The sequence below is a fragment of the Apus apus genome, chromosome 1 (assembly GCF_020740795.1).
Source record: "Apus apus isolate bApuApu2 chromosome 1, bApuApu2.pri.cur, whole genome shotgun sequence".
Lineage (NCBI taxonomy): Eukaryota > Metazoa > Chordata > Aves > Apodiformes > Apodidae > Apus > Apus apus.
Window position 1 is genome coordinate 167,863,719 of NC_067282.1, and position 23,735 is coordinate 167,887,453.

The 23,735-nt window shown below is 37.5% G+C and overlaps 1 protein-coding gene across 1 annotated transcript in view; it reads right to left on the reverse strand.

The window, feature by feature from the left end:
• TRHDE (thyrotropin releasing hormone degrading enzyme) overlaps window positions 1-23,735 on the reverse strand; it is a 212,294-nt gene that overhangs the window by 21,391 nt on the left and 167,168 nt on the right. Inside the window, exons 13-15 of the mRNA XM_051608023.1 lie at window positions 9,164-9,311; window positions 6,791-6,888; window positions 6,189-6,296 (exon numbers count right to left, since the gene is read on the reverse strand). Coding sequence (XP_051463983.1) covers window positions 6,189-6,296; window positions 6,791-6,888; window positions 9,164-9,311 — 354 coding nt within the window. The remainder of the gene's footprint in view (window positions 1-6,188; window positions 6,297-6,790; window positions 6,889-9,163; window positions 9,312-23,735) is intronic.

A 23,735-nucleotide genomic window follows, 5' to 3' on the forward strand; every position in this document is an offset into this window, starting at 1 on the left:
ACTGAGTATTTGCAAAATGGGCTTCTTACTTATAATTGTCTTTGTTCAAATTACATTAGGAAATTCATCTTACTCCATGACTTGCATCTTTCTTAAGAATTAACTAGTGTTCCTCTCCATCAAAATAATGTGACAAAAGTATTTGAAATGGCAAGCAGAAGTAACCAGAAGAGTCCATATCCACTTTATGACATGTAAGAAGATTAAATGAGGTAATGGAGTACTACGACGCAATCATCCAACATCCTGATTTCGTTTTTTAGTAACCAGAAGTGGTTCATCTGTAGTGCAAGATGACACGGAGATGCATTCTGACTTGAAACCCTCAGATTGACCAGGAAAATTCATGGTATATTCCAAAAAAACCAAATTCATTGCATATTTCAAAAAAACAAACTGATCAGAGTGCTTGCGACAGAAGAACAACAGTAAAAATAGTAAAACCTGCATTAAACCTAAAATCACCCAAACATGTTATGAAGGCAAATTCAGTCAAATGCATTTACTGTAAGTTTTCTAGGGGTACTAAGACAATTAAGTAAGGTACATTGTTTCCATTTAAAAGACAGCAACTAATAAATAGCAATGGCTACATTTCTAAAGAAGGAAAAAATAAAAGCAAATTGAAGTGTCTATAACTAGTTAGGGGCCTTCCAACAGATCCAGAAACATTGCCTTGTAACTGAGTCTGATGCAGTACTAATATCTCCCACTGCTCACTGCTGCATATTAGCAAGAGAATATCATCACTACAGCTCTACTAACAGAATCAGAATACCAGCACTCATTTTCTTGGGGAAGGCAAAATCAGCTGTCTCGGTTCAAAGCAGTTCTCTCACATGCCCACAAGTTCACGCTACCCTGTCTCACTTTGCCTCAAGCGAGCAGGCAGCCGCAGCTGACTTTGCCAGCAGAAATGTGGCAACCTGTAGTTGATGGATGGTAACAGTAGCTGGAAGAAAATCACATCTGCACGCACAGAGAGGTTTGCAAAAGCAGACTTGTGTCTATGGATAAGTTATGCTTTGAGATGTCATAGTGTGTATTCACTTGTTATTCGTTGTCATGAAATCTCCTGCTTTGCAGATTGCAGCTCTCCACATGTTCTTTTCTCATTCTCAGAAATACACGTTTCCTCAGTCTATCCAAGGCAGAAAGTCTGAAAACACTAATCCTCTTAGAAACGTGTTTTTCTTTCAGAATAGATACGTAGTGAAGGTTAAAGGGGTTAACAAGGCTGATTCTCAAGCTCAGGGAGGCATTGTATGGTAATTTTGCTAATTTTTGAGGCTGAACCACAATGCTGTTATATCTAAGGAGTGTGAATAATGCTTTTCTTCACACATGAAAGAGCTCCACAGGGATGAACTCAGTTAAATAAAGGTAGAAGGAAATATCTTAATTTTCAGCCAACAGTAGCTTCTTTTGTAACAGCATTCTGCTGTTGACTGAATCCTAGTAACCTTAGCTTCTCAAATTGTGAGGGAAATTTCAAAGTTCTTATACGTTTTCTACTAGGCTTCTATTCTTCTGAACATCAACGTGGAAGTTTCATTGGTTTCCATTGCTCCGATACAGGAGGATAATGTATCCCGAATCTGCCTTCATATCAAGTCAGAGGCCAATGCAGACTTTCAAGCAAAACGTGCTGGAATCATCAGCCATTGAAAAAAATGAGCAAACTTACTTTAATTAATTGATAAAAAAGACAGTAAGACATACCTCAAAGTCTAATTTCATATTTTGAGGTGAAAGAAATATCAACTTCCTTTTTAACAATTGAAAGGATTTAATGTATCAATTCCTAGACCAGTACAATCAGATGTCTCCTCACAGCTTCTTCCATATGTGATCTTACATGTTTGGTTTGCTCTTTGTAGAGCCAAACTTTTCTTAGACTTGTTCCTTGTTTTAGCATCATGTTTTGCCTGCAAAAGTGGTAGTGAACAATTCCATCTAAAGCCCTTTGCACACTAAGTAATCTTGGTATTTCAGGTACTCAAGCCTCCTTCCCTCAGATGAATGCTCTCTTCTTGAGGCTGGAGAGTGGAATTTACTTCTCTTGGTAATGAAGTAAATCCCTGTGACTGAGCTTCAACTAGAGGAGGAAAGTGTGTTGCAATGTCTTAATATTGTCACAAAGACCTCGCAGACAGGTCATCAGTGAGGTCTTCTGCATGTGGCAGACTCAGGACTGAAGCACTGAACTGAAGCTCTATCACAATCTCAGAACTACTGTTTAAAAGAGGGTTGAGGAGTAGCTTCTCTGCCAGCTTCTTTGAAAAGAAAAGGAGCAGATCTTTTCCTACTTTAGTGACACTTCTGAAAACCATCTTTTGCAAATACCCCTAATTCTACAATCACCATTTACATAATCATCTGATACAGGCATCTTTCTACCTGTAGTGCTGGACCCTAAGAGGGCCCTCTCTCCCCGCACAGAGTTAAGAGGCTGTTCCCTCAGCATAGTGGCTGCCACCAACTTCATTTAGAGGTTCCCAACTACCCTTGTAGAAAGCGTAACTCCAAGAATCTGATCCTGCCCCGTGAGCCAGGCATCTAAAAAAGAAGTACTGCAACACCTAAGTCACTTCTGAAATGTAAGCCTCCAAGCACCTCAGTCGACTTCAATTTCATGCAAGGAGGCATGAATTTTTTTACTAATTCTGCAAGAAAATCTGCAGTGCTACAGCTGCAAATCTAATGGCTTTTTTCAAACTGTGCTGGAAACACAAAGAGGACCTCTGGCTTTATGTTATGAATGACCGTTATTTTACTTGGTGAACGAGGCAAATTACTCGCACAGTAAAGAACATGTAATTACAAAGTACAAACAGTAACTGATTATTATGATTATTTCAAACCCCTACAGTGAAGATGAGATGGTAATTAATTTCTGGACCTACCAGACTAAATATAATTACTAGAAACCACAGCAACTGTAGGCATGTGCTGATAAAAAGGAGTTAGATGTTACTGTATTTGTTTTTTACTCAACAGTTTATCCATAATTAAATGCTACAACAGAAAAAAACCCACAAAAACCAACAACAAACAAGCCCAACATAAAAAAAACATTTCAAAAGAACTTCTAAAAAGCCGTAGATTAAAAATATGGGTAAAAAGTTTTTAATTTTAGCATTTGTACCATATTATTAACTGCACATTCTCTGTTATGCTTCTTCAAACTTAAACTGCAGCAACCACCAGGGAATCAAAAAACTCCTTTACATTATTTACCGCCTCTGCCTTTATGTGGTACTTAATACAGCATATTAATTTAATATTAGCTTAATTTTGTATTGATTAGAATCTTGGGACACAAGACTAATTCCCTAGTCTCATTTTGGGGTCTACTGATTTGAAGAATTTGTGTTCCTTTCTACATGCACTGTTTGTGAATTAGCTGATTGTATGAATTATCTCATCTTTCAAAATGAGGTTTTTAGGAAGGGATAGATGGAAAGGTTTTAAATTAGCCATTATTTTTACTCTCATAGTCAAACTCAAATTATACCTGTATATAAAAATATTCCTGAGCTCTCTGGAACTCTATCTTCATGCTCTGCAAACCACCAAGACCAGGCTTTCCATAATACCCAAGTCAATTTTATGTTTCAGAAGAGGACATCTATAAGAACTTTTAGAGTAGTTTTCAGTAGATGCAACTTTACTTGTTGATAAGGAGTGGAACAGGCAAGGACACATACAGTTTCTGTACCTATCACCAGCTTTTCTCCCCACAAAGACTACAAAGAGCTGTCAGAGAAGTCTGGAGAAAGATGAGCAGCATGAGTTTCCCCTTCTTTGTGATGAAACAAGCTCCGAGTGGTTTCTACAGATTCTGAGGTAGTTGTTTGCAGCAAATTGACAAATAGCTGTTAAGGGCATCAAACTGAGCAAAACACTTGACTGATGAGAAAGAACACAAAATGGCACCAGTTGGATGTGCTCTTTGCACGTATCTTGTACTTATCTGCTTGTCTTTTGCACTTGAGCTAGCTATTGTCTCTGAAGCTATTGCCTCTAAAGAGGCAGAGGCACAACTCAAACACAATGTTAATTAAATTCTTATTGTAGAATCATCATCCTCATCATCTTGGTGGAAAAGCAGGGAATATAGACCCTGTTTTATTTTCAGGTTTATATCTGGTTTAAACAGAGCTAAGGTGATATGGGGTACATCTGGTGCAGCAAGAATCTGAACATTCCTGAGACCTTTACAAATGTTGTTACCGTGAAACACAAGCTGATTTTATGTCCACTGAGCTGCTATTACTAGTAGCCTTTGCAATGTATTTTCAGTGTGAGTAGATACAAAATGAGTGTGCTCATATGTTAGTCACATTCAGTATGTGAGACTGCTCTGCTAATAGCATCTGGTAAAATCTGTGGTGAGGAACTGAACAAATCCTATGATTTTAAGAAATAAATAAAAAAAACATGTCTCTGTCTTCTTTGCAAGTTGTACCCCTATTTATCAGCTGACTGCCAATCTGTATTCTGTAATTACATTATTTGTTGCAGCTATTTTTCAAAACTGTGCAGATCCTTAGGAGAAATGCACTGCTTTAACTCAGTAGCTATTCTCTTTCTCTGCCCTGCTGTGATGCTTTTATCATAATACTCATCATATGCTGGCAGCCACAATCTTGTGCTACCAAGAATGGCCCCATAGAAAGGCTAAGATGAATTTTCAGATGGCTCCTTAAATTTATTCCTTTCCTCTCTGCTATTGTTAGCAAAGCAATAAGCTGTTTTTTTTGTGTTTTTTTTTTTCCTCTGATGCATTGTTCTTCAATTCTGTTGGAAAGGATGAAGACACAGGGTAGGAGAAAGCTTTCTAGGGTGATGGCTGTTTAACACTGAATAATCTACTGCTGTTCATGCTAATAGATGGTGCTAGGTTTGATTACTAATTTTACAAATTAATATCTAAGTAAATTACTTTTTTAGATTGTTTCCAATGATTCTTTCTCTTTAATCTCCTCTTTGAATAGTTGCATACTGATTGTTCCTGCTGACAATAAGAATTCATATAAAACCCTGGGGGACAGATTTCATAGTAAACGTATCTCACATCACCTTACATAAGAAAACTCTCTCCCTCACAGACATCTTATTTAAAGGAACATAGTCATAGGTTCAAGATAATATTTTTTTTCAGAAGTTCCACAGTCATAATAGGAATGCAGTTTCTATTCATGCTCAGTTCATTGCTGGTTTTAAAAGACACTCAGGTACCTACATAATTGGGAATGCCTGTAAAGGATTTTCAAAGATTACAAAGACAGACAAACAAACACCTGATTGGCCCAAGATGTATTTGAAAAATCCTACATGCTTATATATATGTAGAGACCTGATCCTTTTGTGGAGCTAATACAAGATTAGGGCTAAAAATGTGAGACTCTTCTCTTTTTCATCGTTACTTGAAAGTAAAGTATTTTGCTTTAAACCAAAGTATCATGTGGTGTACATACACACCCTAACCAGAGCTCCACATAAACAGAAAATCCATCATTCTATCTCAAGAAGTTGTGGTCTTAACCTATAGTCTGTACTTATCCCATTGTCCATAGATCACTACATACTTAAATATTTGTATTTTCCATCATTAACATTTCTTAGATGCCTGCCTTTAAAAGATAAACTTCACACAGCATCCACAGTCTGTGTTCCTTTGCCCCAGCTGAAAGAACCTGTCTGAATTGCCTCACTTACATATTTGTGGGCAAACCACTACAGTGCTGCTAATGCTCAACACATCAGCTATCATAGTTCCCTTTTTGAAACTTACATTAGCTTTTCTATGTATACCTGAATCACTTTATTTTCCAAGTCTTCACCTTTAAGTATTTCATAACATTCCCCTCAAATACATTGTTTCATCTCTTTTCTTGCTTCTCAGTCCTTCAGCCTTGAGCTTCTCTCACTTTAATCACTTAGCACCTTCTCCTCTCTTGCCTGGACACAGGGTCTGCATTCACTCATCTTTCCTCCTTTAAACCCCTCCTTAAAACCCATCTTCTTGCCTTCTACCATATAATTATCTGACAAGAATTTATCAGGACCTCTGCTTCCTTCCACTGTGAATGGGGGTGGGCAGAAGAAGAAGAGCATGCCAGCTCCAGCTGCACTGCCTCTGAGTAGGAGAAATAGGAAATACTCATTTTGGTTCCACTTACCGGTTCCTATTGCTAGAAATCCAATCCGAGATTAACGTTGCAGCCTGCTGGTGACAGTGTTTGTTACCAAAGCTGCAAGCCAACATGATGACTTCTCGACGCAACTCTCTGTCCAAATTTGAGAAAGTGATAAGGCTGCATTAATTAATGTGTTTGAGTATTTACAAAAAGTCATTTCTTATAAAGGTGGCAGTGACTGATAGTTGGGCAATACAGCATAGATAATCCACCTATAAAAATCTGTGTCAACTTAATGCCTACAGTTGCTGACACAACTAAAGATAGGTCACAGACTGAAACCAGCCCCCATTTACACTGATGCACTCTTCCTGACCTCTGTGGTCACATGAATCCAAGTTCTTAAATATCCAGTGCAGTCAAATTGTAAATTAAGGCTTAGGAAATAATGTTTTCCAAACTCAGGAAACAGGAATTAATCCCACAGCATCTTACTCCTCTGCCTCTAACCCAGAAAGGAAAAACAAAAGGGAGACAAAGCTAGGAAAGTATGACATGCTAAAGATTAACCCAAATTCTAGGTGGGTGCATTATTACAATTATATCCTGCAAACAAACAATAATAAAAAAATAAATAACAGTACTCATGTTGGTAGGATGCTTGAACAAGCGATTTGTTCAAATTATTCATTGGCCATCCAAGCTTGAGATACATTGATGCAACTTGTCTTAAAATATACTCCTGGGGGGAAAAAGAAAAATGTAATATGTTAACATTTACTTTTTGGGGTTTTATTTGAAATGGAAATACTATTGACTACTGAGGTTTTGTCTCCCTTTTTTACCCTCAAAATAATGTCCTATTTTGCAAAGGTTTTTAGTTGTATTTATCAAAGCAACATGTCAACATATAATCCTCCTTCACTGCTATAGTGAGAAGCAATCTATAGAAGCAGTATTTAATTAAAAGTCTAAGATCAGACAATTTATTATTATACACCTCTTTATATTTGCTATACATGAATTTAAGAAGACTTTCTCACACACTATTTTGAACTCACAATACATGGCTGAAAAGTTGCAGGAATGTCAACAGCTTGATTTCTACTCTATGGCCAATCTTGACTATACCATGCATGCTCAGTTTAAAAATAATATTGGTTTAATATCATGGCTGTGTCAAAAAAAAAAATCACATAAGTACAGTCAGCTGGCTTCACAATACCAAACAATGTGGATCCAAGTGAGCTTTGTATATTTAATGACACTATGATTTAAGTTTAGGTTCTTGATGTGCATAAAGAACAAAACAAGCTCAAGATGTATTTTAGCTACTTTTACTTTTTACACAGGGGACGTATTTACATATTCTGGCCAGTTTTGATGAAAATCACTGTCACTGTATTCAGTGTAATCTTCTGCCAGTGGAATTACCAGTTTGAAAAAGGGAACTGAGGTTTAATGAACCACATAGGAGAGCATATATTTTGTTATTGTGGATGCACAGGCATGCATATGTGATGTCAACACAAAAGGAGATTCATAGTGCAGCCTTCTCTAGCAGATGTTATTCTGTGCCTAAAAAGACTTTTTATTTCCTCTGCTATCACCTCTGCTTTCAAAGCTCTCATTGCTATTGATAAAACACATCCAGCCATGAATTTTACTGGTTTTATTTATTAGAACTGTGTTTTCTTTACACACCCATGTTTAAAAGTGAAATAGCAATGGCAGAGTCATAAGAATTTTTCTGTGCAGTTAACAACAGACTAAGCACACCAGTTATTTCTACATAATTTTATAATATGGCTCTGGTTTGCAGGTAGGCCCACACTGTAGGCTCATAAAGAAAGAATCTCAATGTGTCTTTATTAATCTGTAGAACATATTCTACAAAAATAATTTTCCAGTCAGCAGGTAGCACTGTGTACATGTATGTCTCTGTGTGTGTGTGTATATATATACATATATATACACACATGTATATATATACTACAAAAATACATACATCCAGCCACCTGTAGCTTCCTGCCTGCTGAGCATGTCTGTCTTTGGACATACACACAAGCAAATTTAGGTTAAAGAAGAAAAAAGTACCTTTAAGCATTTCAGGCTTTAGAGAGTTCCCTCATTTGCAGGCTTTACAAAATTCTGTTAAATTACAGTACATCGGCCATTGAAAATATGTAGACTATATAATATTAATAATAAATTTTTAAAAACCCCAAGAGTTCATAATTGTTGCTGGCTGCAATCAAATCCTCTGAACTTCATCTAACATGCTTCAGTGTAGCTAGGATATGGGGTTTTTTTAATCAGGTAAAATGTTTGTCATGTCTATCTTAATTATCTACTGCTAGCTGTTACTGTTGTCCCTTTGGACCCAATTATGAATGGGCTTTTGATTCAATGGTGATCTAATCCCTCTTAATTAAGGTAACTGCATTGAATTCACCATGGCTTTTTGGATTAAATAATGACTACAAATCATTACTTCAGTTGCATGCTCCCTCTTTAGTTGTGCCTGCATTTGGCATCCATGCTGAGCTTGGGCATCAATCTAAATATCGCCGTGGGGCTACTCAAAAGAGAAAATCTGGAAAGATTACTTTGGCTCTTCTAAGTGAAATCCTCCACTGACAGAATATTTTATAGGGGGGATAAATATATTTCCTTCTACTAATCATATGTCTTAAACAACAGGTATCACTGTTCAAATGCAAATGACCAGAAGCTTGACCATTGCTATGTTTAAATAAAAGAATAATAGAGGTCATTGACAGTATCTGACTGGGGAATAGTTCAACTCTTGGCAAAGAACAGAGAGAGAGGTAGAAAAAGAGAATGAAGATGAGAAAAGAGATAAGAGAGATAAGAGAGAGAAAAGGAGAGAGAGAAGACAGAGAAAACAGGAGAAGGGGAAGGGAGGAGAGGGAAGGTAAGGGGGAGGGGGAGGAGAGGGGAAGGAGGAATGGGAAGGAGAAGGGGAAGGGGGAGAAAAATACTGTTTCTCTTACATTGAAGATGTTGTAGTTTTCTGTGCGGTCCAGCAATTTATCTAAAGGATAAAGAGCTCGGCTGGCAGCATGCCAAGGCAGAAAATCCTTCTCCTCCGAAAGGTATCTGATAATCTCCAAAGGAATATTCTGAGGCAAATAACCAGCTCTGCAAAATAAAACAAGTTAGTATTAAATTACTTTTACAGATGATACATGATGAGGCAAAAATTATTTTTTTCCCCAAAGATTAATTAAATTAAAGACATTTTAAAACTACAAGACAGAAAAACATTATAAACTCATCACATTATAATGATGTTAAAGTCAACTTTATATAGAACAGCAGCTCGCAGTACCTCTTAATACACGGGCAAGCAAACTTACTGGATGAAGGAAGGCATGAAGACACATGAACAAAAACTAGACAAGCTATACCTACCATTTATGGATTCCTGTGGCTATAAATGATATGAATGATGAAGTAACTGACTTTAAGCAAAGCACAAGAAGGTGCTGCTTTGCTAGTTTCTAAGATAGAAAGCTGTCTGAATAAATCAATGACCCAAGGAATTTTGCTTCAGAGGACATATCTACTGTCTGTGGGCAATTGGGAAGAACTAACAGAGAAGAAGCAACCTTTAGTTTCACAGTTCTCCTCCCCACCCTTTTTGCTCTCCTTTAGAGCAGACTCATCTTCCATCTACCTTAAGCCATTTTGGAATTATTTATTTTGCTAACCTGAAGTGGCATTCAGTGATATCACTTTGGTTAAGGATGTTTCACCACTTTGATTATAAACTGTTTTGTTCAGCTGTTTATAGCTAGAATTTTTCCCCATGCTTTTACAGTCATAAAAACATCCCCCTGCAAAGGAAGTTTAATGGGCTCCCAGGAAGGCTTTTTAATTAATAGCTTTACAAGTCTAGTGCAACACAAACACAAGCATTTGAAACCTGCTTTTTAAAACTGAGTACTGGAAACATAAAGCTTTAGGATTTGCTCTTATTCTCTTTTTTCAGAACAGCACTTAACTATCCAGACTGCAGAAACAAAGTGTAACCCTGTGGGTATGATCCTTCCAGAAACACACAGGTCTTTTCTCCTGCCGCATGCGTTTAAATCCCAAAGGAGTTTTATACCTGCCTAAAGATTCTGTTTTCATTAAACTAAGTCAGCAAGTTAGATTTTGCAAGCTTTACTTTAGCAGATGCAACAGTATGATATGTCTTCACAGACTATTTTTTCTCATTGTTGGTTGCAAACGTTCCCCTTAATTTCTATTACTGTCTGGGAAAGAGATGTATGCATATAACAAACAAAGAAAATTACATAGATAGTTATGGAAATTAACCAATACATACATGTTGATATAAATGTTTATCTCAATTGTAACAGCATATAAAAGTACTTTGCTAAAATATTTGAAATGGCTTGTTATTTTCAGCATGGTCCAAAAAACACTGACTCCTTGCAAGGTGCACCACATCTGTGCAAGCCATTGTTTTTCATACTCTCTATTGGAAGAATTACACCCTGTTCCCCTCATGTTCTCAGGAAAGAAGTGAGTTCATGTAACAGCTTCAAATGTATATATCCTATGTTCTTCTGATGTCCCACTCTCAGTGTCCTTTATGTAATCTTTGTCCACATTTTGTCAACAAGGCTCTGTTCTCAACTCCAGTTACAGCACGTAGTCAAGCAAGAAAAACAAGATCCCTCAGGGAGCTCACCATGTCACCCAGGAACTGAGTAGATATGTCATGAGAATAGTGGTGCTCTTAAGAGTGGGTGGCAGACAGAGTTCAATGCATCTGAAGACAGAGAAGGTAAGCTAACTAAAAATTACTCAATTTTATAGGTATTTATTTCTGAAGCAGTGAATATGATCTGGATGAGTTCTGTCTTAATACTTTGCAAAGATGTGTAACCATAATTAATGGAGCCAGAAGCAAGCTGGATCAACTGCAGTTAAAAATTTTGGAGATAATGTTAGCAAAGAGGTAAACGAGCTTGAAGTTGCATATATGTAATTAGTTCCTAATGGGATTTGTGATTATTGTTACTGATTATTTGATTGACATGAGAAAGTCTGGAAGAAGGAACAAGAGGCATAGCTCTAGGAAACATGCTGCTTAAGGAATAAACAGACCAATGTTTATTATAGCTGCACTAATGGACATTTAGGATTATACTTCAGAAATAAAATCTCTCTATGCTAAGCGCAAAAGGGAAATCATCTCTGCAAAACCAACAGATTATTACATTTTAAGCTTAACTTCTCCATAAAGACACATAGGAAGTGAACTCAGAGATATCTATCACTTCTTCTTGAGCTTTCAGCATTCCTAATCAGTTTCAAAATCATGATTCTTAGCTGATAATATTCATCCTATTCACAACAGAAACCGCTACTCTCATCAGTCACTCTTTCTAACTTCCAAATTGATTTGCCATTCCATTCTGCCTGCCTCTCCCCCAACACTTTTCCTAATGTTTCCCTAAGGGTATATTCCTTCTCACAAAAACAGATTGTGACAAAGTCTGAGTTTTTCCTGTTTACTACTGGATTTCCTCTTTCTGAGTATGACCCTTGAAGAGCTTATACACAATACCATCAAAGTCAGCACCCCACAACAACAGAAAGAGTCCCAAGAGCAGGGATAGGGGTAAGGCGACATCCTTGTGGATGACATTACTATATACACAGCAACAAATCTGTTACTTCAGATCACATTTTTGAGGAAAAGTGGTTATGGCTGTTGCAATTGATGTTAAACTCTCTGTCAGCACATGCTGGGCAGATGTGCTCCAAGTACAGCTGCTAGCCTGGATCTCCGAGGCAAATTGATCAGAAACCTATCTAAATTCCTCTTACAGTGACAGTTAAGACTGGAGTACTTCCCTAGACAAAACAGAAGTGCTTCAGAACTTTGACTTTGCAGAATGTGGTACATGTTCTACACAACATTATTGTATGGATTTCCACAGAAAACTACAGTAGCCCTATTCTTTCACTTTCAGCCACTAAACCATGTTTACGGACCTCTTATTCCAGATACACTGCACTCCCAGACTATTTTCCATTAAATAGTTTCTGTCAAGAGGTAGTGATAAATACATTCATTGGTTTACCTCTGTGTGTAAAATGTGGTATGTAACTTATATGTTATAAAATATTTAATGCATACTGCAGCTTCAAAAGCTTCAGGAATGTTGTCATTCACAAAGAAAGGAAAGAGTTTTATAATGGTAATGTCAAATACTAAGGTTGCTATTTTTTGTCATTCATAGCTGAGAAAACAAGATATAAGGAGAAGCTCTCATCCTAAACCATGAAAGATAAACCATGAATGGTAAAACCATGTATGGATAAAAGGTACTAAAACCCAGACCACAGACCTAGAAGCAGTGTGACCAGTCCTGGCAGGTAGCATGACTATCACGGCAACCAGGTCAGCAGAAGACAGAAGGCAGCCAAAGCAGCATGCCTGTGTGGTGAGCTATGCTCTAGTATTCTGCATCTTCACAAAGCATAGAAGCTTGTTTCTTAAGCTTTGCTTTTTAGTATAATTGTATTCCTTTACACAAAAAGTTGGTCCAGCACTAAGAGTGATTTCAAAACTGCATCCATCAAGATGTACTGGCTCACTTGAAGAGCGGCAAACTCACTCACCAGCCAAAGGGGGTGCTGGCAAGCTTCTATGATTCTCCTTCACTAGCCTGGAAGAACTAGGTTCAAAGATGGTTACAGAGGATCTGGTCAGCAAAATCAAAAATTTTTGCATCCAGCAAAGTAGGAAGGAGTGGTCAATGACTCATGAGTGTCACAGGACTTGAGGCTAACTTACACCACCAACTGGTGACAACTGCTAATAAAAAACACTTGCGTCATTTACGGAGCAGGATAATAACCAAGATGAGAAAGGAAGGCAGAATAAAGAATGAGTCTGTTCTGAGTATCACTCTAAACTCTGATGGAAAAACACAGACCTGCAGAAATGTTAAATAGAAATGTTTAACAATTATCATTACAATAATAATAAAAGTCACAGTAGAAATTTTCCCATCAAAGGCAAAAGCGTAAAATTATTTCCCTGTCATATAATTAGCTGGTAATACTTATTCAAAAGCACTATAGAATATAACGTTAAGTTAAGTACATACTCTACACATGCAGCTTGATTTATCAGTGTCTCTTCCAACAATGTCACTGGAAGGTCAGTAACAGAAATCCTTATTTTTCCTGTGCCTTTTTAACCATCAATCATATTGCTATCCTTAATGTCCAGCAAAAGTAGTATGAGATATTGCCTGCCAAAGTCCAAATGCATGAGAGCCAGGGCTAAGAGACAAGGTTCTTTTCCAGCTTAGCCATCTCAGAGGAAAACTGAAATATTGCCTGTCACTCGAGGACTAACAGATTATGGGCTATACTGAGCCCAGGTAACAAACATAACCACCGCAGAAATACTGTGATGTCCAATCTTACGTCTGGTCTGAAACAGTCACACTGTTTCTCCAGGTATGTCTCCAAGTAGCCACCTGAGAATCTTAGCAAACACGTATCTACAACAAATAAAAAAAATCTACAGAGGAATTTGGGAAAGTCTTGTCAAGTATCTTAACAGATAAAATAGTCAAATCAAATAGTGTTGATTCATAAGGATAGCCTGAATGTATACTCTTGTTCAGGCTGAGCATTTCTCAAGTACAAGTTAAAAACTTCACAAAACCTCATCTGTGGCATCTGGAATCAAAAAGCTGGAAGTCACCTTAAGAAATCTTCTAGCAACTCCCCTACCCAAAGCAGATTCATACCAATGCCATGCCTGAAAGAAATTTGTCTTGTTTTGTTAATATAGGTATCTAGCAATGATGGTCCTAGGAAAACTAGAATTTCAGTAATCGTCAGAGGCATGATAGTAAGAATATTTTAACTCTGTTCTTTTGCACTGTAAATATTCATACTCTTTTCAGTAGTTCCCAATGACAGGATGAGGGGCAACGGGAACAAGCTGAAACAGAGGAAGTTTCATTTAAATTTGAGGAAATACTTCTTTACTACGAGAGTGACAAAGCACTGGAACAGGCCACCCAGGGAGGTTGTGAAGTCTCCTTCTCTGGAGATATTCAAAACCCATCTGGATGCAGCTGAGTAATGTGCTCTAGGCAATCCTGCTTTAGCAGGGGAGTTGGACTAGATTATCTCTAGAGATCCCTTCCAACTCTGACAATTCTGTGATTCTGTGAAGAGTGTCAACAGATACATAAACTACAAAAAGTAGGGATCTTTCTTTATTGTATTCTCGATTAGGGGTTTTTGGTTGACATCACTGGTCACAAGGAAAGGAGCACAGATTTTAAAAAAAGATTCTACAAGCCAGGTCTAAGCCAGCCTTCTCCATACTGAAAAAACATAAAAATTACTACAAAAGCAAAATTTAACAAAAACATTCCATTTGAGACCCCTTGTTGTGTTATCACTTTTTATATAATTGTCTTATCCATCAGTTTATCAGGATGTCAATCATTGTGTTGTCACTGTTACACAAGAGAACTTCAGCATGTGTTAGAAACGCAGCACCACATGAGTCTCATCTGCTGTCTGCATTTCTGGTTTCCCATTTGCCTGCTGAACTGGAGAACAGAACGGGAACACAGACTAGCAAATAGATCTGTTTTAGTTATTAGATTAATAAAACTTCTAGACAAACATTGTGGTCCAGCAGGTTTTTCATGCCTAAGGAGGCTGCTGATGAACTGTGGTGAAAAGGTAATACTCCATTTTTATGACAAGGGCAGAGGTGGAGAAAGACCTTTCAAACTTAAATACATATTAAGTGGCGTATGACATTATACAACATCATATAAGCACCAACACTTAGCAAGGTACTATCCTGCTTACACTGAAGAAACTGCCAGGGAGACCACTGCTACACAGAAAATAAGCAACTAACTTTTCATTACCACTGGACATGATAATGAAATATCCCTGACAAAGAATTCCCACTAAAAATCTCATAGCAATCAAAACCAGTATTTAAATTACGTGAGCTTTTAAAGAGTCAGATAAAAGCAGGAGATCTAGATTATATTATGAATCATCAGTGTGTATTCAGCTGCATTCTGACCTTGATTTGTTCTTTTCACTGAGCTGCTGAACTTATGGACAGATCCCAGCACATTCATTTTCCCCTTAGGGACAAAGTACCAAATGGCAGTGTAATTGCCAAGGGAAAATTATTACTCTGTTCTGAATTATTTCTATCATAAATCCAGCACCAGTCAAACAGACTCTGTCACAAAACGACAGGGTTGCCGTACAGTGATGAGAATCCCACATACAAGTGCACCATAAATCCCTTGATCCCACCTCCCAAAAAAGTCATTACAAGTCATGTCTTTAAATCAAAATTTGAAAATCCAAGCTGGCAGTGAACTGGTATGCATTGTTGAAACAATGGAAATGAGGTGATTTACTTGCTGCTGGTTTAAAACTCACCCTTCATTGTCTGTTTCTTGTGAACTATGTAAAACATTACTAGCTTTTTGCCTGAGCAATTTTGAAGAGGGAAAACACAGCTCTTCAGAACATAGATGTGCAACTCGGATTAACTTCACTGCTGTATCTGTGCATGTGCAATGTATCAATAATTAGACTGTACTCTTTAACCCATAAAGTGACAGTTTAAAATAAATTAGGATTCTTATTAATACATTCACTCTTTCACCTTTACACTCAAGTGTGTGGATTAGAATAATTCAAAGAGACATTTAGTGCCAATGAACAATTACATTTAATCATATTTGGCTTTTCTAAGCCTATTAATTTCTCCTGGACCTACCAAGGGCTGGTCTCCCCACTGATGTATTCAGGATATTCTTTCCCACAGTGCTTTAACAGCAGTTCTTTGGAAGCTGAGTGAAAACAGGTATGTTGAACCTTGACATCTAAAAATGCTTTGAGCAAGGTAAAGCAGGGAAACTAACTCTTGTAGTCACAGACTTCTCCTTCAACTCCTGCAAGAATGGGAAGTCAAAGATTAAAAATTTGTGATGATTGGCATCCATGTTCAACAAGTGAAGCCAGAAAAATGTTTTCTCATAGAAAACTAATGGGCAACCTTTAAAAAAAGGTCCTGTGATCTCCAGTATTAAAAAAATATATCTACATTATCTTCCATTCCAAGGGCTGAGCTGACTTATGACTAGATAAGTGTTTTTTTTCTAAGATATCCAAAGCGACTTAATAGAGGCATTATGATTTGTATCAGCTATGGACTTCCACGTAAACAGGACAGGAATGCAAATCTGCTCTTTGACAAACACAACAGCAACATTTAGCTTACAAGCTCATTTTAAATACTAAATTTAACCAGCCTTCAGTCTCTCCAGCATCACAGGATTCAGATTATGACCATTTTAAGTGAAGCCTGCTTATTATTATGTTTTCTTACATGCAAAATATTTGGTGATTCGCCAAGAGACATTCAACTTCACACGAGCATCTGAAGCACCCTACAAAGAACAGTTCAAATTCAATGTAATTATCAGAGTATTATGTGGCTTTAATTATCTTGCACGGTATTACAGCTGCCACATAAGCAAAGGCTAATATTAAATGTAATTAATAAATTTTGTTGAAAACAGAAAAAATGCCCCAAACTAAACCCCTCTGTTTTTGTAAAAATGCAACAAAAAATCCTTGAAACTGGTGTGTTCGTTCGTTATCTCTCCTTTCCTCTTCTTCCCCACAAAACAAACAAACAAACAAAAACAAAACACAACAAACAAACAAAAGATGGAAGATGAAAGGAAGAATCTTACTGCTGAAAATTAAGGCTATGCAGTAAGTTAGGTATGTCATGTTTTGCATCATCACTGAAATCCTGATGTTTGAGAAGTATGTCATTTACACTCATAAATTGACTAAAGACATTTGAAAGTGTTGGAGGGGCTAATAGATGTCAATTTGAGATTATTCAAATATTAAAAGTGCTGTGTATTTTCATTCTTGATTATTTTTGTAGGAAGGCTAGAATGAAACAGCCCTTCTATTCCTTAACTTGTCAATAACATCTATGACACGACAGCATGTTTGACGAAATTCAGAACTGAGTTCATCTATTATCATGCACAATGCTTTTTTATATCTTCTTTTTCCTGTTCTAATCTTTATAATTTGCATAGTGGTCAACCAAGTGAAATATGTTTTTAAAAGCTAGAAAGCTCACATGGAAAGCACGTAAGTCTAATCTTGAAAATACAATCTGAATTTTGTTTGCCAGAATATCTACAGATATGATTTCTGTATAAGCAACTCCCTATAACCATATTTATAATAAAGGACTCTCTGAAATTCTCATAAACCTTCACCTATTCCCTTATCTCCATTTTACAGAGAGAAAGCAGACACAAACAGTTTGAGTGATTTTACCAAGATCACCTAAGAAGTCTATAGTAGAAATAGCATCCCAGATTTCTCAAGTCCCCATGCAGTGCCTTAGTCATAACATGGTCCTTCCTGTCATTTATTGCTCAATTCTTGGGTAGAGGAACACACACTTCTAGCCAAATAGGAAGAAGCTAAACTAACACAACATTGTTTCTTAAGGACCTTAGCACACAGTTCAAAAGACTGTTCTCCTCTTGCATAACCTCAGATTCCAAGTTAAGCGTTCTCTTGAAGAGTAATTCAGACCTGGTTTACTTAATGTTCTTGGTACAAATTTCACATACTTCCCCACCTCTGCCATTGCACACCAGTCGCTGGCACCTGCACTGCAACATGGATATATCCATATCAAGCTCACTTCAGATACCTGCTTGAACTATAAGAGACAAAAACCACAGGATTAAAAGACAATGGACTAACAATCATTAGCTAAAAATAATTCTTTCACTTCCTTGGAACCAGAGTTATGTTTTCCTGACAGTTTATTGTGTTCAGCTAAGAATAGACTTAATATAGTTTACAGGATAAACAATTACTGCTATCATAACTTAGAAGTATCAGAAATAATTGAAGCACAGGCAAATTTAGTGGATTAACAACATCACCCAGTTCTACAGGATAGATGTATAAGAAACCAAGACCTACCCCTTGCACTAAACACTCTGCAAAGAACTCAGATCTACAGTTTCACTTTTGTACATGCAGAGGAGTCTCGTCCAATTTCTTCCCTGGCTCTTAGCCAGTCTTAGGATTTTCTATTGTCCAGGATGCTCTTGCAGCACCAGCACTCCCCTGGAATGTGCTGTTAAAAGTTGCTCTACTGCTCGTAGTTATGCAACAAAATCAGATGCACATTAGATACACACCACAAAAGCAGAATTGACTTTTAGTGTGCTTCCTCTCAAGAATCACTTTGACTCTTCTCATACAAACACATGCAAATGTGAGCTGAAAAGTGTATCTCCAGGTAAAGCAGATATAAAGCCAGAGAACGTATGGACTGACACACAGCATATGGAATGAATGAAGACTACCTTGAAATACTTGTAGCTTTCTGTCTTCTCCAAAAAAGGCACAGATGCTCTGGCCCATTCAGAGAGTATTTATATCAAAGGAAATACAATAACTTTTGTAGGAAGCCGTATCTTAATCAATTTCTGGTGAACCATCCCTAAAATCTGCCTGGCAGTGAAAGAGAGTTACTATGGTATCTGCTGAAATAATTCAGATGAGGCCTCATTTATTAAAATAGTAAATCTATACCACTATTAGTCAAGCATGATACAAAATATTGATCTAATACTCGCTTCCTTAGCTGGTACTCAGAGGCACTAATTAAGGGAGCTGCTTAACATATCTGTTGTTTGCCTCTGTGTTGAACTATGAGCAAATGCAATCAGGAGTAATAATGAGGGCTGGAGCTAAACTGCATTTTATTCATTTAAATGGCCCCTATATTACTGGTCATGAATACCCAAGCAAAACAAGGTCAACAACCCAACCCTGGATGTGGCTGTTGAAATTTTGAAACATGTTGAAGTACATTAATTGGGATAAATAAGAACTTCTGCCTTTGTCACCTACTTACTATCCAGCCCCAGAATTTTAAATGGGCCCTCAACTGCCTTGACTTTGCCTAACATTACACTGAACAGAACTTTAAGTAACACTAACAAGTGGAACATGGAACCAATTAGCCCAGGTATGTTGGAAGACCTCAAAGGCTACAATAAATGAATTCTTAACCTCTGGAGAAGGAAAACAACAAAGATCACTTCAACTCCATAGTTTAGTTTTGTTACGCACATATTTCCACCAGAAACTTCAAGAAAACATTCTTCCACTTCAACAGTAGTAATTCCGGATTTTCTATGGAAGCATATAAACTAGTCTCAGTTAAAAGATAACTTTTGGTTTCCAGAAAAAAGATCAGTTAATCTTTATGGCAGATGGTGCTGCATCAGGTAGCTGAATGTTAAGATGGTTTTGCCTGCATGGCAATACATCACACCCAGGAATTAATTTAAGAAGTAAGAAGAGGGTTGGCTTTGATTTGTTGGCCTTTTTTTTAAATAAAAAAGTAAAACAAGGGGTCCTAAAGACATAATTTTCCAGATCCCAAAGGCTATACTTGGTTAACCGAGATTTATTTTTAAAATTAATTTCTCTTTCCAAGTCAACGAGAAGGTAATCTGGAGTGGGCATTAGCTTACTTTGTTATTTTAGTTCTGGAATCAACCCTGGAATCAAACGCAGCTGGACAAGGTGCTGGGCCATCTTGTCTAGACTGTGCTTTTGCCAAGAAAAGTTGGACTGGCTGACAGGAGGCCCCTTCCAACCTGGTATTCTTTGATTCTATGAATTATTTAACAACACTACCTCATGCTTTCTCATTAATTCAATTAAGAAAAAGCTTCTGATAAACATCAAAGAAATCCTGCTAAGAAGTATGCAACAGCTACTGTCAAGTTTTATCTTTGGCCTTCGTTAATCTGTAACCAATGAGTGTAGCCTTGACACGCACTGCGCTGTCACTGCACCTATGACCCACCCAAAAGGGAATCACCAGGAAAATCTGAGTATCCAAGGAACTCTATCACTATCTCTTCAAGTGCAGAACAGAAGACAAGACAGTAATCAATAGCAGGACAGATTGTTAGCATCAAAAAAATGGTTTCCTGGCATGCAAACCAAGCATGTGACACCTTAGCACACAGTGAGCCGACTGCGGTGCAGCAGGACCAAAGGGGCATGTGGCATGCATTAGGTTTCAAGAGATAAAACTCATGGATTCTTCCAGAACTGGAAAGCACAATATCTGTCTTACATGACAGTAAAACAGGTATCCACACTCACATCTGATCCAACACTGATTAACACTGAACACAAACCAGACCTGCTTCTTTGACATAATTTTAGATTAAGTCAACCAGTTTAATACAGGGAAGTGAATAATCTGAAGATTTAGATCCCAGCAAGGAAGTGACACAACACCCCTGACATTAGGAGGATAATTTATCTTATACAATGAGGTAAAGTAGCTTTGAGAGGTCAGGTGAATGTTTCTCTCCAATAACTGTCAATGCAATACAAGTTGACAAGCTCAGATTTACAGGTCTACCTTTTGGATGCCTAAAGTAAAGTGGGAGGCATTGCACCTCACATACTCACTTACTGACCCTTTATCCTATGGAAAGAGAAAGACAGAAGAAACTGACAATGTTCCTCACACTCTCAAGAAATGGTAGGATCTTTGTTATTTCATGTGACACTACTTATTTGAGCTATTTGAACTGCCCTCTGCTCAGTTTAACCTTAGTTCTATTTGTCTTCGCTCTCCTCTCTCAGCCAACACACTCCATTTACAACAATCAACATATTCTCTAATTATACTGAAATTTCATACAAAACATCTCCAAAAGATAAAGGATCTTCCAGAAGAAGAGGAGAGTGCCAAAGCACTATTCTTGCTCCGGAATTTGGGGTGTGTGTTTCTATATGTTACTGCCAAGGCTACAGCTCTCCAGATCCTCAGGGCATACTAGAGCTGAGAACAGAATTGCACTTCAAAATCTGAAAAAACAACAAGCTTGAGAGAATTGAAACACAGTGAGCAAGCCATAGCTTTCTTTTATTGTTATTATGCAATTCAAATCTGCTTGATTAATTTTATGGAACCAAAATACACCAAGAAGAAAGAAGAAGGAATATATTTCCATCTAACATGGGCAAAACTTTATTAAAGTTATAGAGCTTAAAATATTCCTTGGAGGTATCAATTCATTTATGTTGTTTATTTTTGAGAAATCATTACACTGGACAGTAAAAGGATAACAAACATTCTGGAGGAAAGAAATCAAACACACCTTTTTAAAAATAAAATAAAATGTGGCACTCCAAAATAATTTACATGAGCAATGTTTTCACCTTTCTCCAGATCTAAATATTATTAAATTTTACTAAAGATAAGACCTGTACTTGTTCTACAAACAAAATCAACAGTAAAACTGCATAGAAATGTCATATTTGGATAGTGAAAAAAATGAGTCAAAGCCTTCTGGTGTGGAATGGACATTATCAAGTTCAACAACACATTAGGCAGTGCTTCATAAGTTTCTAAGGACAGCGTTTTTTGAAGAAATAGAGTCTCTTCAGTACAGTAGAAAGAACTGTTTACATTAGAAAATCTTTTAAAAGGGCCAACATGAATTTAAGAAGTTATATTTTCATTTTTGCATTAATTTATCACTAAAAATAATAGCGAGGGTTTAAAATAAAAGTATGCATTCCATAGATCTCTCTCTCTCAAAATATGTATGTTTATAGTTGCAGACAAGATGGTAATGCAACTGTGCAACTAGGGACCACAACTGAGGACTGCATTGCCCTTAAAGTGTTCTCACAAGTGTGGTCCAAATTCCCAATTACTATCTCTATGCCTGGTCAATAAGGTTACTCACCTTTTCTCATGTCACAGAGACAATCATATGCATTTAATCTCCCCAATATGTAACATTGTATGGGCAGGGATAAATGCACATTGGGTATCAGAGATGAGACTGAATCCATAAGGCAGGTAACAACCAAGCTGGTGCTGCTCGACAAGAAAGTAAAGACACTTTCTGCACTGTGCCTTGCAGCCCAAGTGGGGAAAGCTAAGCTGCTTTCAGGCTGATGGTGACCTTCTAACACTGACTTTTTGAGGAAATTTAAAGGGTTTACATTATTTTCATAGCCCTGGGAGCTTGCTTTAGTAACAGTGCTGTGCCACATCAGAGCAGCCAACACAGCAGGGGCAGCTGTGCTGCACTGCAGCCTCAGCATGTGATTTCCTAGCACTTGTCCCAGCAAGAGCTTTTCCATCTGCTTTTGTACTCCTAGAATTCAGGCACTCCACCATTAAGGCCTGCACCCAACACACTCCTAACAGTCTCCTAATGCCTCTCTAGTCCTACTCATGATACAGGAATACAGCAAGGATTAGGTGTATTCCTGGTATTTCTTTGTCTGGGGGAGGAGAAATGAAAATAAAACCCAGCAAATTCTTCTTAAAAAGGAACCATTTAGTCAGCTAGCCAATTATACTAACAGCAGCATCATCATAACTATATGGGAGTTTTTTAATAGGAAAGGTGATAAACAAAGTAAAAACAGACCAACAAAAAGTATACCCAATATGGCAAGTTTAGCCAGGTTCACATATCCTACTGCTGTTCTTGAAATGAGGAACATAAATGTACTGTTTGCAAACATGCACCTGTTTCCTCCAACCAAACTGGCTTGTAAGGCACATACTCAAGGTAATAATACTGACAGGAATCTGTGCAGAGATTTTAGAGACAGGAATCTAGCTACATATCCCTGTTGGAAGAATATTTCCCCAGAAGTAATATCTATGTATGCACATGTGTATAGACTGTAAATATTTAGGCTCAACTACTTTTTTCCATGGTGCATAACTAGGAAATGCAGAAGCAGTCTGAGGCAGCTCATGGTTAACAAAAGAAAGTCAAGTTTTTACAATGTGAAGCCTTGTGAAAGACTTGGCGGTGCTCTGGTGCAGTTACCTACAGCAGCAGGATCAGTATCACTGCAATCCTGCTTTGGAAAGCAAGTGGGGAATGCATTAATCATCTAATCCCTGGGTAGTTCTTAGGAAGAAAATCTTGGCCAGACAATGAAGGCTGGGCCTTTAATCAAGACCTTGCCTTTACGTTTCATGAACAAGACATCCTAGAGCACTGACTCAGTACTAACTCAGAAGAAAAACACTCACCTACAAGAACTGGCTTAAGAAACAACTGGTTTCAGTTTCTAGATTTTCAGAGAAATCTAGCCACATCTGAGTGCATTCAGCGAATGGAAAAAAAAAGAAAGTGCCACACTAATTCTGTGTAACTGCACACAACTTCTCTGAGGTGCCATCACCAAAGAAAACTGGAACAGACTGTCAGGTTACTGAACATTTAGCATTTCTTCTAATATTCTAGATATTTCAGAATACTCTGCAATATTCTACTAGCCAGAAAGCACACAAATCACAGTCTACTAAAGTCAGAAGTAATTACCTATTTCTAGCTCTTTACTCTTGCCAATGGGAAGATGCCACAGGCAAAAATGAAGGGCAGTGCAAAA